This window comes from Zingiber officinale, chromosome 4A (genome assembly GCF_018446385.1).
Source record: "Zingiber officinale cultivar Zhangliang chromosome 4A, Zo_v1.1, whole genome shotgun sequence".
Taxonomy (NCBI): domain Eukaryota; kingdom Viridiplantae; phylum Streptophyta; class Magnoliopsida; order Zingiberales; family Zingiberaceae; genus Zingiber; species Zingiber officinale.
The window spans coordinates 113990711-114002894 of NC_055992.1; the positions used below are offsets into that span (position 1 = coordinate 113990711).

General features: G+C 41.6%; 1 protein-coding gene across 2 annotated transcripts in view; it reads left to right on the forward strand.

Annotated features, from left to right (window-relative positions):
- Window positions 1-3965: 3965 nt before the first annotated feature.
- Window positions 3966-12184, forward strand: part of LOC121970641 (RNA-binding protein L-like) — a 28681-nt gene continuing 20462 nt past the window's right edge. The window contains exons 1-2 of one of the 2 annotated variants that reach the window (XM_042521470.1): window positions 3966-4482; window positions 11582-12059. In XM_042521470.1, coding sequence (XP_042377404.1) covers window positions 4093-4482; window positions 11582-12059 — 868 coding nt within the window. In that variant the 5' untranslated portion in view covers window positions 3966-4092. The remainder of the gene's footprint in view (window positions 4483-11581; window positions 12060-12184) is intronic. The other variant, XM_042521469.1, reaches the window with a different exon arrangement.

Genomic DNA, 12184 nt, shown 5'->3' on the forward strand with positions numbered 1-12184 from the left:
AACAGTCTTTGGAAGTGATTGAAAAAGTTTAAAAACTTGTATTGATAAGTGACATACCTTTTCAAAATATTATTCATGCTCTCACTTCTTTGGGTTGTAGTCATATCCGCACAAAACATTTGTTGTCCATATACTAATACCTATTTTTCCTTTATGCGAAACTGACGTCTCAACCAATCATTGACTTCAAGTGCATACTTGGTCAACATCATTTTCCAAGCTGAAATAAAATCTCCCTCTTCATCAAAATCATATATACATGAAGAAAAGTCTTTAGTAAACTCTTTGAAATCAGAAAAAACTCCACTCAAATGTATTGTGACATTTTGATAAATGTGCCAAATACACAAACGATGATGTGTTTTAGGCCATCTGGAAGCTAAAGCCTTTGTCATTGCTGCATCTTAATCTGTAAGAATAATTATTGGTTTTTTCTCACACATAGCTTTGGTAAATGTATCAAACAACCACTCAAACGTCAAAGATGTTTCATTATATAATAAAGCTGCACCAAAAATTATAGATTGCTTATGATGATTAACACCTACAAACAATGCAATTGGACGACTTTCATTATTCTTCCTGTAGGTTGTGTCAAAGCAAACAACATCTCCAAAATTTCCATAATCAACTCTCATCTTAGCATCACACCAAAAAAATATTAATTATCAAATCATCTTCATCAACTTGAATAGCATAAAAAAAGTTGGGATCATCAAACTGCATTTTCTGTAAAAATTCCAATACACCTCCTCTATCACCAACTCTCATATTTCATGTTCTTTTGATCGCAAGTAGTTTTTGTAATCTTCAGGAATAAAACCTAAATTCTCTCTCTCACCTACTTATCTCACCATAAGATCATGAGATGTTTTTGGGGGGATTCCCACATCACTTGCCATCTCAATCTGTATCGTCGCAGAAGAAGATATATTTCTTTATCTGTAGAGGTGAGTTTTGTTTGAACTTGAAAGATAATGATTATGCATTTTAACAAATTGCTCCAAAGTTAACTTGTCATTTTTTCGACAACTAATCTTCATTTTAGCCTTACAACCAAACCTTGTTTCAGGACCACTTGATTTCACATAAACATCTCGTTTGTCTTTTCCCTTTTACCTTGCGTACTATAACAAAAAATTCTGTCAACTAATTTACCCGATTTATCATTATGGCTTTTGCTCTTTCTTATGTCAAATCCAACTTGTTTAGCAGATTTCAAATAAAATTCATAAGCTTCCTCTTCTGTCTTAAATTCCATACCCATTTTTGGTATCAATTATTCTGTGATAGATGGATTAGAACTCATCAATAATATGGTAGAGTCTATACTCTATACCCTCATCAATAACATCAAACTCATCATCCCGATAGTCTTTGTTTGCATCAAAAGTCAACCTACAACAACTCGTAAATTCAACCAACGATAACTCCATGATAATTACAATTAGGCTTGAAAAAAAATAACAAAGAAATATATATTTATAATATTAGGTGCAAAAAGAACTTATGCTTTATCAAGAAAATGAATTGGAGCAACCACTGAAGCAAGGATTTCTTAAAGTAAGACCATATAATAGACTCGAATTTGTCTCATTAACTATAGATGTTTGAGTCAAAGAAAACATGCTTTAGATCATTGAGGAGTTCATTAACTATAGATCTCAAAGTAAGCTCTAAAAGTCTACCCCAAAATAATCTCATACCTACTGATTGTTGAAGAAAGAAATTAGGGCACAATCACAACCTAGACAAGTATCTTAACCGCCTATTGTAATAAATTAAATCCTATCTCCATTGAAAGAAAGGTATAAACTATAAAATCTGAACAGAAGGTAAAGAGGAAAATAGAAGGTATAAACTATAGATATAGACCTGTTGGAGTCGACGAAGGGAGGGGAAGCCAGAGCTGCTGGAGTCGATGAAGGGAGGGGACAGAGCTGTGGTGATTCAGTCGACGACAGACCACGTCGAAGATGGCGGAGTAGACAGAGATGATGGAGGACCACGTTGGAGATGGCGGAGATGGTTGCTGGGAGTCATCGACGCCGCAGGATTTTTTAGGGCACAAGACAGTAAAAGCACGGGGTGGATTTTGGGAGGGTAAAGTAGAGTCACGTTTTCGACACTGTTTAAGTTTTTGGCATTTAGTAAATGGGACATCGGGACAGACAATTCTCGGGACAAAAGATCCTATTGGTGCAACATCCCTCAGGTCAAGGTTGACCTGGTTGACCAAGCTTGAGTCTTGGGTTGGGTTTCGATGTTTGACAATACAAGATTGATTGAAGAAGAGTCAAGTAGGTCAAGGATGACCGGATACTTGACTGGGAAGCTAGGCAGGAGGAAAATCCTGGTGAGTGAAGCTAGGTGAAAGACCTAGTGAGTGAAGCTAGGCAATTGGGAAGTCCTAGTGAGTGAAGCTAGGCAGGAGGAAAATCCTCGTGAGTGAAGCCAGGTGAAAGACCTAGTGAGTGAAACTAGGCAATTGGGAAAGTCCTGGTGAGTGAAGTCAGGAAAGAGAAATCCAGATGGGTCAAGGTTGACCAGACATCTGGTGAGGGTCCAAGTAGGTCAAAGGGATTGACCGGATACTTGGCACAAGAAAGAAAAGTCCAAGTAGGTCAGAGGGACTAACCGGATACTTGGCAAGAAGAGAAAAGTCCAAGTGGGTCAAAGGGATTGACCAGACACTTGGTGAGAGAGTCCTAGCTGGTCAAGGGTGACCGGATGCTATGTCTTATGTACCAACAAGTCATGGTTGACTAGATGTTGGTTTAGGGGGTTTTGGACTTGGTTTTGGGCAAAAACCAAGATCTGGATTGATCAGCCGATTGATCCAGCAGGTTTGGATTGATCTGTGGATTGATCCAGCAGGTTCGATTGATCGATCCCAAGGATCGATCGATCAGTGGATCGATCCGGAAGATCTGGATCGATCGGCCGATCGATCGGTGAACGATGAACCCCTGGATCGATTGGTGGATCGATCGAGAGGTCCCAATCGATCGATGGATCGATTGAGACGCCCTGGCGATTTGCTGGATCGATCGTGGATCGATCCGGATTTATCAGAAGCTCGGATCGATCCGTGGATCGATCAAAGGCCCCGATCGATTGGGAGCATTCCAATCGATCGGGATTCGACCGTTAGCGTCGATTTAAGCCGCAGGCGTTCATTTCCTTCGGCATCGCTTCACCGATTCATTCCAGATTCATCACAGCTCCTCCCCAGCACTCTCTAAGCTCCTCACCGCCAGTTCTTGAAGGTTCTTGGAGGTTCATCCAAGTCAAGAGGCGAGTTGCAACGAGAAGAAGAAGAAGCTAGGGTTTTTACTGCATCTCTTGTAAGCTTTTGCTTATTCTTTACTACCCTTTCTTCTACTTGTATTGAGAGTCTTGTAAGGCTTCTCCGCCTTCGGTAGTTACCGAAAAGGAGTGTTTATTAGTGGAGGTATGTGTGTGTGCGTGGATCCTTGGACTAGTCACCTCTTGTAAGGTGGATACCAAGTAAAATCCTATTGTTAGCATTGTTGTAGTTTGTTTCTTTGTATTCCGCTGCGCATCACTTTGAAGAAACAAGCAACGAAGCATGACGAGCACACGCGAAGCTATTCACCCCCCCTTTAGCTACTTTTCGGTCCTAACAGATCCGTCCTCCTAAACTTTCTACCCTATTTTATGGAATCACAATTTTGCACAGGGAAACATTCGTCCTGTCTATCGTAAGGACGGTATAGGGAGTTACTTAGCAGGTTGAGGATAAGGATAAAGTAAATTACCTTATTTATATATTTTTTAATAAATATAAAATTTATCGTCTAGGATTCTCATCAACTTATTTTTAGAATATTTATATTAATTTCCTAAACATAAAATGTATCTTAAATTCTATATAAATTTTTTTACATCAGTGTATTTCCTAAATTTAAATTTTAGGAATACTACACATTTTCTATAGAGGATGCTCGTCACCTCCAAATACTGTTAAGGGTTTATCCCTATTGCGTTCTTCTTCGATCGACGTGTACACTCCTGCGCCCGATTTCGTCGCCTGATTTCGCGATCGTTGAGCCTTTCTGTTGAGCAAAGATGATGCAGCCGGCTGCTGGTATGGTTCAGGCCCCTCCCATGGCACCAGCCACCATGGAACAGCAGCAGCAGCAGCCTCCCCAGCCGTGGATGATGATGCCTCCTCCGCCGCCTCCCCAAGCTCAGTACTACCAGACTGGCCCTGCGCCGCCTATGTGGAGCCAGCAGCCGTCCCAGGTCCCTCCGCCTGTGCCGCAGCCGCAGTACCAGCCCCCGGTTCCGTTTCCGCCTCCCCAGATTCAGTACCAGGCGGCGCCAGCTCCTCCACCGGCCCAGGCTTTGGCTCCACAATCTGCTTCGGCTGATGAGATACGCACGCTTTGGATCGGTGACTTGCAGTACTGGATGGATGAGAGCTACATCTACAGTTGCTTTGTTCAAACCGGAGAAGTATCTTTCTCATCGCTTTTCCTTTCTTCCCGCTGCCACTTTTATCTACTTGATTTCTCTGATTTTGTTCTTCTTCGCTGCTAATCTCAGTGCTGGTAGCAGGTTACAAATTATGTTGATTTCACAATGTTTGCGTGACTAGTTTCGAAATATGTTTTTTTTTGTTGGAAATGTGAATGGAATAAAGAGATGGAGACGAAGAGACTCTATTGTGCATGAGTTTAGTCCCACATTAGAAGTCTCTTGGCTTTATTGTTGGTTTAAATTATGACACATGCATTGACATGGGGAGAGACTCTCTCACGCGTGAGTGCGCAGGGGTGGGTGCAAATCCAGGGCCCGGATTGTACCAAACCAAGGTTGACTCGTGCGCGAGCACGACTTGTGCATGTCGAATGCCTGACCGGTTGAGGTAAAATTTACCCAAAAGAATGAACCAACATATAGCCACTTGAATCTTGCTCAAGGATGTAATGGAAGCATTAAACTCATTAATGATGATTTCGTAACGTCTCAGTATTAATGACGACATTAATCTCATTAATAATGATTCTGTAACGTCTCGACATTAAACCCATTAATGACGAAATTAAACTCAGCATTAAATGATCATAATATTACAGGCAAGATGAGAGCTCCTATATAAGGAGGCTGGATCTTAAGCAAAAAGAAAAAAAAAACGAAAGCAAAGCGAAAGCAAGAGAATTCCTCCATCTTCGTTCCCTGATTCTTTTCTCTCAGTCGTGCATCCGCTCGGCTAAACTATTTGTGATAGCACTCAGGTGCATTCTCAGTTCGCCACGAACAACCAGTGCTTGGTTGCGTTCGTGGTCTTGCCGTTGTATCCTGGGAAACAGACGATCCGAGAAAACCTCGAAGCACAGCCGGAGGTGGGACAAATTTGTTTCAAGGAAACTGCGTCGATCGCAGGCCTCGGTCCGGTGCTGTTTGTCACTCGGTTGGACTCTTCGTTTCTTGGGTCGGCCACTCGCCTTCGATGCCGTGGTCTCCCGCTCTGCCTATCCTTGATGCTTTCGGACGATCCGATTGCTCGACTGAGGTCGAAAAACCGGCCCTGAGATTATCTGCCAGTCATCTTAATGAGTTGAATTTAATTCGAGTATTTAGATTTATCTCCGGCTACAGATTGTTTGATTTCCAACAATCTTGAAACAGATTCGATTCTGCTGAGATGGCCACGGAACGAAATGTTGAGGTGCAACAGACTAACATGTTCAGCCCCTCGATGGGTGGGCTGCGATCCGTGGGAAAGGCGGAGAAGTTCAGGATCGAACTTCAAGAGGTGGCGCAGAAGATGCTCTTCACCCGACCACACTCAACTGCTCGGTTGCTTCGATCGAGGACCCTCCCAAACGCACTAAGAATGCTGATGCGAACCATACAGTGGAGGCATGGACTCATTCCGAGTTCCTTTACGAAACTACATCCCCGACTTGTTGTACGCTGTATATAGCATGAAGAGAATGGCTAAGGAACCGGGAGTCCCTAGACAAGAAATACAAGACGGAGGACGCGAGGCAAAGAAGTTCATCGGGCGATTCGGACTACAAGATGATTGACCCAAGATGGTGATCAACAGTCCGGGAGCTTGGTGATCTTGCACGAGATCCACTCTAAGGATGGTTCGAGTGAAACCTTCCAGTGGTCGCTATCATCGAGAAGCGCCCTACCTGGAAGGATTTCAAGAACCACCAAGCCTGAAGGAGATGAATGTCGAGGAACTCATCGCTCGACTTCGCATCGAAGAAGACAACAAGAGTTCGAGAGAAAGTTGTTCTTCGGTTCTACATCGAAGCCAAGCGTGGTCAAAGCTTGAAACGGAAGAACCCAAGTCTTCCAAGATAGACCCAAAGGAGGCATCGAAGAAGAAATTCTGGAAGTGCTTCAACCGCGAAAGTGGTCACAAATCTTCTGACCGCAGAAGTCAAGAAGAAGCGGAGGCCAACCCGAACGAGGGACCGAAATGGACGACCTCGCTGTGGTCTCTGAACTCGATCGGTTCAAACCCGCGACAACGGTGGATCGATACTGGAGCCACTAGAAGGAGTCGCTCCACAACTTGAAGAAGTCACTGGAGACAAACTGCTCATGGGAACTCAAAGACCTCGGACATCACGAGCCAAGGAAAGGTGGTCTTGAATGACCTCAAGCAAGGACCTTACTCTGAACAATGTGCTATATGTTCCAGAGATTCAGAAGAATCTAGTGTTCGGATCACTATTAAGCAAGCATGACATTCACATTGTTTTTGAGTCGGACAGAGTTGTATTGTCCAAGAATGGAATGTTTGTAGGAAGAGACTATGTATCTGATGGGTTATTCAAACTTAATGTAATGACCATTAGGCCTAAGATAAATAAAAATGAAAGCTCTTCTACTTATATGCTTGAGTCTTCATGTTTGTGGCATGATATACTAGGACATGTTAACTACAATGTGTTGCGTAGATTAATAAATATGCAAAGCATACCTACATTCCACCTTGACCCAAAACACAAGTATGAGATTTGTGTTGTAGCGAAATGACAAGGTCATCCTTTCAACATATTGAAGAAGTAACGAACCACTTGACATAATCCACACTGATGTGTGCGATCTAAAAGGTACGCCAACGCGTGGTGGTAATAAATACTTCATCACTTTTGTAGATGATAACACAAAATATCGTTATGTGTATCTTCTCAAAAGTAAGGACGAAGCTATAGAGAAATTTGCTCTCTATAAGACTGAGATTGAAAACCAGCTTAATAGAAAGATTAAGGTAGTTCGAAGTGACCAAAGCGGTGAATATGTATCACCGTTTGCTGAGTTGTGTGCTGAATATGAGATCAGACATGAAACATCTCCTTATATTTCTCAATAAAATGGAGTTGTTGAGTGAAAGAATGAAACTCTAAAGGAGATGATGAATGTTCTTTTATTGAGCTCTGGATTGCCAGAGTCCATGTGGGGGGAAGCTGTGTTAACAGCTAATTACCTTTTAAATAAGGCGCCTCGGAAGAAAATAGATAAGAACCCTTATGAGTTGTGGAATGGAAGACAACCGTCCTACAAATATTTACGAATGTGGGGGTGTCTTGCCAAAGTGTTGGTGCCTGATCCTAAAAGGATTAAGATAGGACCAAAGACTGTTGATTGCATATTTATTGGATATGCACATAACAGCAGTGCTTATCAATTTTGCGTGTATGAGTCACACATATCGGAGATACATAAGAACTCGATAATCGAATCGAGAAATGCCTCTTTCTTCGAGCATGTGTTTCCATATAAGATCCGTGAGGATGCTAGCTCCTCAAAACGGGCGAATGAAACACAAGGTGAAGAAGAAAATGATGACAATGAGGAACCAGTGGAGGTTGAGCCTAGACGGAGCAATAGAGCTAGGGTAGAAAAATCCTATGGATCGGAAGTAAACCACTAGGTTGCAAGTGGATTTTCAAGAAGAAAATGAAGTCAGATGGCACGATCGATAAATACAAGGCCAGATTGGTAATCAAAGGATACCGACAACGAGAAGGCCTTGATTACTTCGATACATACTCTCCGGTATCGAGAATAACTTCCATTAGAGTATTGTTGGCTATTGCCGCTCTATAGAATCTCAAAATACATCAAATGGATGTAAAGACAGCTTTTCTAAACGGAGATTTAGAAGAGGAAATCTACGTGGACCAACCTGAGGGGTTTTTTGCCAGACAGAAAAACAAGGTTATAGATTGGTGAAGTCATTATACGGCTTCAAACAAGCACCAAAGCAATGGCGTAGAAAATTGATAATGCCATGAAGGAACGTGGATTCAAGATCAATGAATGTGATAAATATATACGAGAGTCACAGAGAGTGACTATGTCATCTTGTGTGTAGATGACATACTTATCATCGGGAGTAATGATAAGATAATCAAATCCACAAAAGATATGTTGAACTCAAGATTCGATACGAAAGACATGGGCTTTGATGTGATTCTCGGGAATCAAAATTCTTAGAGCATCGGAAGGACTTGTTCTTAGTCAATCCCATTACGTGAACAAAATTCTTCCAAAGGTGATACTGCTTTGACACGAACGCCGATAGATACGAGTCAACATCTATCGAAAATCGAGGTGAAAGTATCTCGCAGATAGAGTACTCTCGATTGATGAGTTGTACATGATCAGACTTGACCGACGCAGTAAGCAAACCGAGTAGATACATGAGTAATCCGTTGTTGAGCATTGGGATAACAAGAGTATCGAGGTACTTGAGGTATACTCGTGAATACGGACTGTACTATATATCACATGGCCTAAATCGAAGGATACAGTACCGCAAGTGGATATCCGATATAAAAGACTCTAAGTTCACGAGTGGATATGTCTTCACCTAGTTTCTTGGAAATCTCTAGCAAACCGGAATAACCGATCCACAACATGGAATCGAGTTCTGTAGCTCTGCGGTGAAGAGGCCGAGTGGCTACGGCAATTCATGTAAGATATTCCACGATGGGTGAAACCGGCCGCGATGCATACATCATGCGATAGTTAATCAACAATCGGTCGGGCACAGCCATCTGGATAATGGTAAGTCTAGACATATACGCCGTAGACATAATACCATTAGATAACCTCAACTGGAGTTATCACCGCTGACTATGTGAAGTCAAAGGATAACCCGGATCCGCTAACCAAAGGGTTAAATCGAGAGTTAGTAAGCTCATCTGTGGAATGAGCTTGACGCCATTGTCGCGATCGCAGAGGACACCCAACCTCGACTATCTTGGAGATCCTAAAACTAGGTTCAAAGGGACAACTAATCATACGACAAGACACACGCAAGCAACGAAACATGACTAGGCGATAGGTAAGTCAATGGGTTTTAATGATCAAAAGAGTAGTTGGAACTCTAGGGATCACCTATGTGAGAAAGAAGTGGGGCCATTTCAAGAGAATCGAGGCATAATTCTGACCTTCTAACCAGCGTGTTCATGGCTAAGAACAACACACCACGAGAACCGAGTTGTATCGGGAGAGTCTTGGGTGAGATTCACACCGCTGCATTTGCAGATAGTTCAAGGACATCATGTCTACTATCAGCCAATAAGCAACCAGATCTTCACAAAGGAAGGTTCAAAGGGTAAAACCTATCTATCATACACTTGACTCAACTATTGAATACTATCATATACCTATCTCCATTCATGTGGGGGATTGTTGAATAAAGAGATGGAGACGAAGAGACTCTATTGTGCATGAGTTTAGTCCCACATTAGAAGTCTCTTGGCTTTATTGTTGGTTTAACTTATGACACATGCATTGACGTTGTAAACATATACATGGGGAGAGACTCTCTCACGCGTGAGTGCGCAGGGGTGGGTGCAAATCCAGGGCCGGATTGTACCAAACCAAGGTTGACTCGTGCGCGAGCACGACTTGTGCATGTCGAATGCCGGACCGGTTGAGGTAAAATTTACCCAAAAGAATGAACCAACATATAGCCACTTGAATCTTGCTCAAGGATGTAATGGAAGCATTAATGTGAAATTAATGCTGATTCCGTAACGTCTCGACATTAATGGCGGCATTAAACTCATTAATGATGATTTCGTAACGTCTCAGTATTAATGACGACATTAATCTCATTAATAATGATTCTGTAACGTCTCGACATTAATGAAGACATTAAACCCATTAATGACGAAATTAAACTCAGCATTAAATGATCATAATTTGATCATTTATTGCAGGCAAGATGAGAGCTCCTATATAACGAGGCTGGATCTTAAGCAAAAAGAAAAAAAAACGAAAGCAAAGCGAAAGCAAGAGAATTCCTCCATCTTCGTTCCCTGATTCTTTTCTCTCAGTCGTGCATCCGCTCGGCTAAACTATTTGTGATAGCACTCAGGTGCATTCTCAGTTCGCCACGAACAACCAGTGCTTGGTTGCGTTCGTGGTCTTGCCATTGTATCCTGAGAAACAGACGATCCGAGAAAACCTCGAAGCACAGCCGGAGGTGGGACGAATCTGTTTCAAGGAAACTGCGTCGATCGCAGGCCTCGGTCCGGTGCTCTGTTTGTCCACTCGGTTGGACTCTTCATTTGCTGGGTCGGCCACTCGCCCTTCTGATCTGCCCGACTGGTCTCCCGCTCTGCCTGTCTATCCTTCAGTCTGCTCGGACGATCTGATTGCTCAGACTCTGAGGTCAGAAAAACCAGCCCCTGCTGGCAGCCTGAAATTATCTGCTCAGGTCATCTTAACTGTGAGTTGAATTTAATTCGAGTATTTAGATTCAGCTAATTTCCTGTAAATCTCCGGCTACAGATTGTTTGGTTTCCAACATTTTTTTCACCATTCTACCAGACACTACTAAGTTTTCACTTGGAAACTAATGTCTTGCTTTCATTTTTGGACTGTTCGATTGAACTTTTTTTTTTTGTGAATGAATAGCAGTGTAATTAATATGGTGTTCTCCATGATCAGTTTATTGAGTAATCTTTTTCTGTGGGTTGGATTTTCTGGTATCATAAGTTCTATATTCCCTAATTTGTATTTAGAAACACAGCTGCCAATAATTGCCTTGAGATCCATATGTTTCCAACTAGTCACTCGAGATGATACTGAAATTGTATTGTATTGACTTCCTTATACTATGATTCGTCAACAATTTAAACCATAGATGTAAATTAAATACCAACATAATTTTCTTCATGAATCAAAGGGCTGTTTATGTTTCTGTGTAGGACTATTTTGACATACTGATTCTTGTATTGAGCATAGGCTTTCATAATCAGAAATTTCATTTTATTTAAATGTCTAGTTATCAATTTGCCTAGTTTGTTCAGCAATAGGTTTCAACGTAGCTCTGCCCAAATTTTAGTGAAATTTCATAAGGTTTATCAGATTGTATGTATTCTTATATAATGTTAGGGCAGTAATTGCTCATGCTAATCATGTTTTTGAGAATGTTCTTTTGTAATTTTTGTTCTGTTTCATGTGCCTTACATAATGGTTCTGCCTATGGTTCTGGTTTCTGCATACCACACTTTATTATCTATGTATTATTTTTATGATTTCCTTATTCATATTCCTAATGATGCAGGTGGTTTCTGTTAAATTAATCCGCAATAGGCATACTGGGCATTCTGAAGGTTTTGGTTTTATTGAGTTTGTAACTCGTGTTGCTGCAGATCGAGTTCTTCAAATATATAATGGTCAAGGGATGCCAAACTCAGAACAAGTTTTCAGATTGAATTGGGCAACATGTGGAGCAGGTGAGAAACGAAATGATGGCATAAAATACACGATTTTTGTCGGGGATTTGGCTGCAGATGTGACTGATTATTTATTACAAGAGACATTCAAGAAGCACTACACATCTGTGAAAGGTGCTAAAGTTGTCACTGATAGATTGACGGGGCATTCCAAAGGCTATGGCTTTGTTAAGTTTGGTGATCCAAATGAGCAAACAAGAGCCATGACGGAAATGAATGGTGTTTACTGTTCAACCAGGGCCATGAGAATTGGTCCAGCTGCAAATAAGAAAAATCTGGGGACCCAACAACAATTATCTACAAATGGTATGTACTCATTGTTAGTTCTTTTGCTTCAATTTGTGTGTATTGTGCAGCTTGATCTCTAATTTTGCAGGTGTCCTGTTATTTGAATCTAAAGTTACCCATTGTATTTTTATTGAATGCATAGT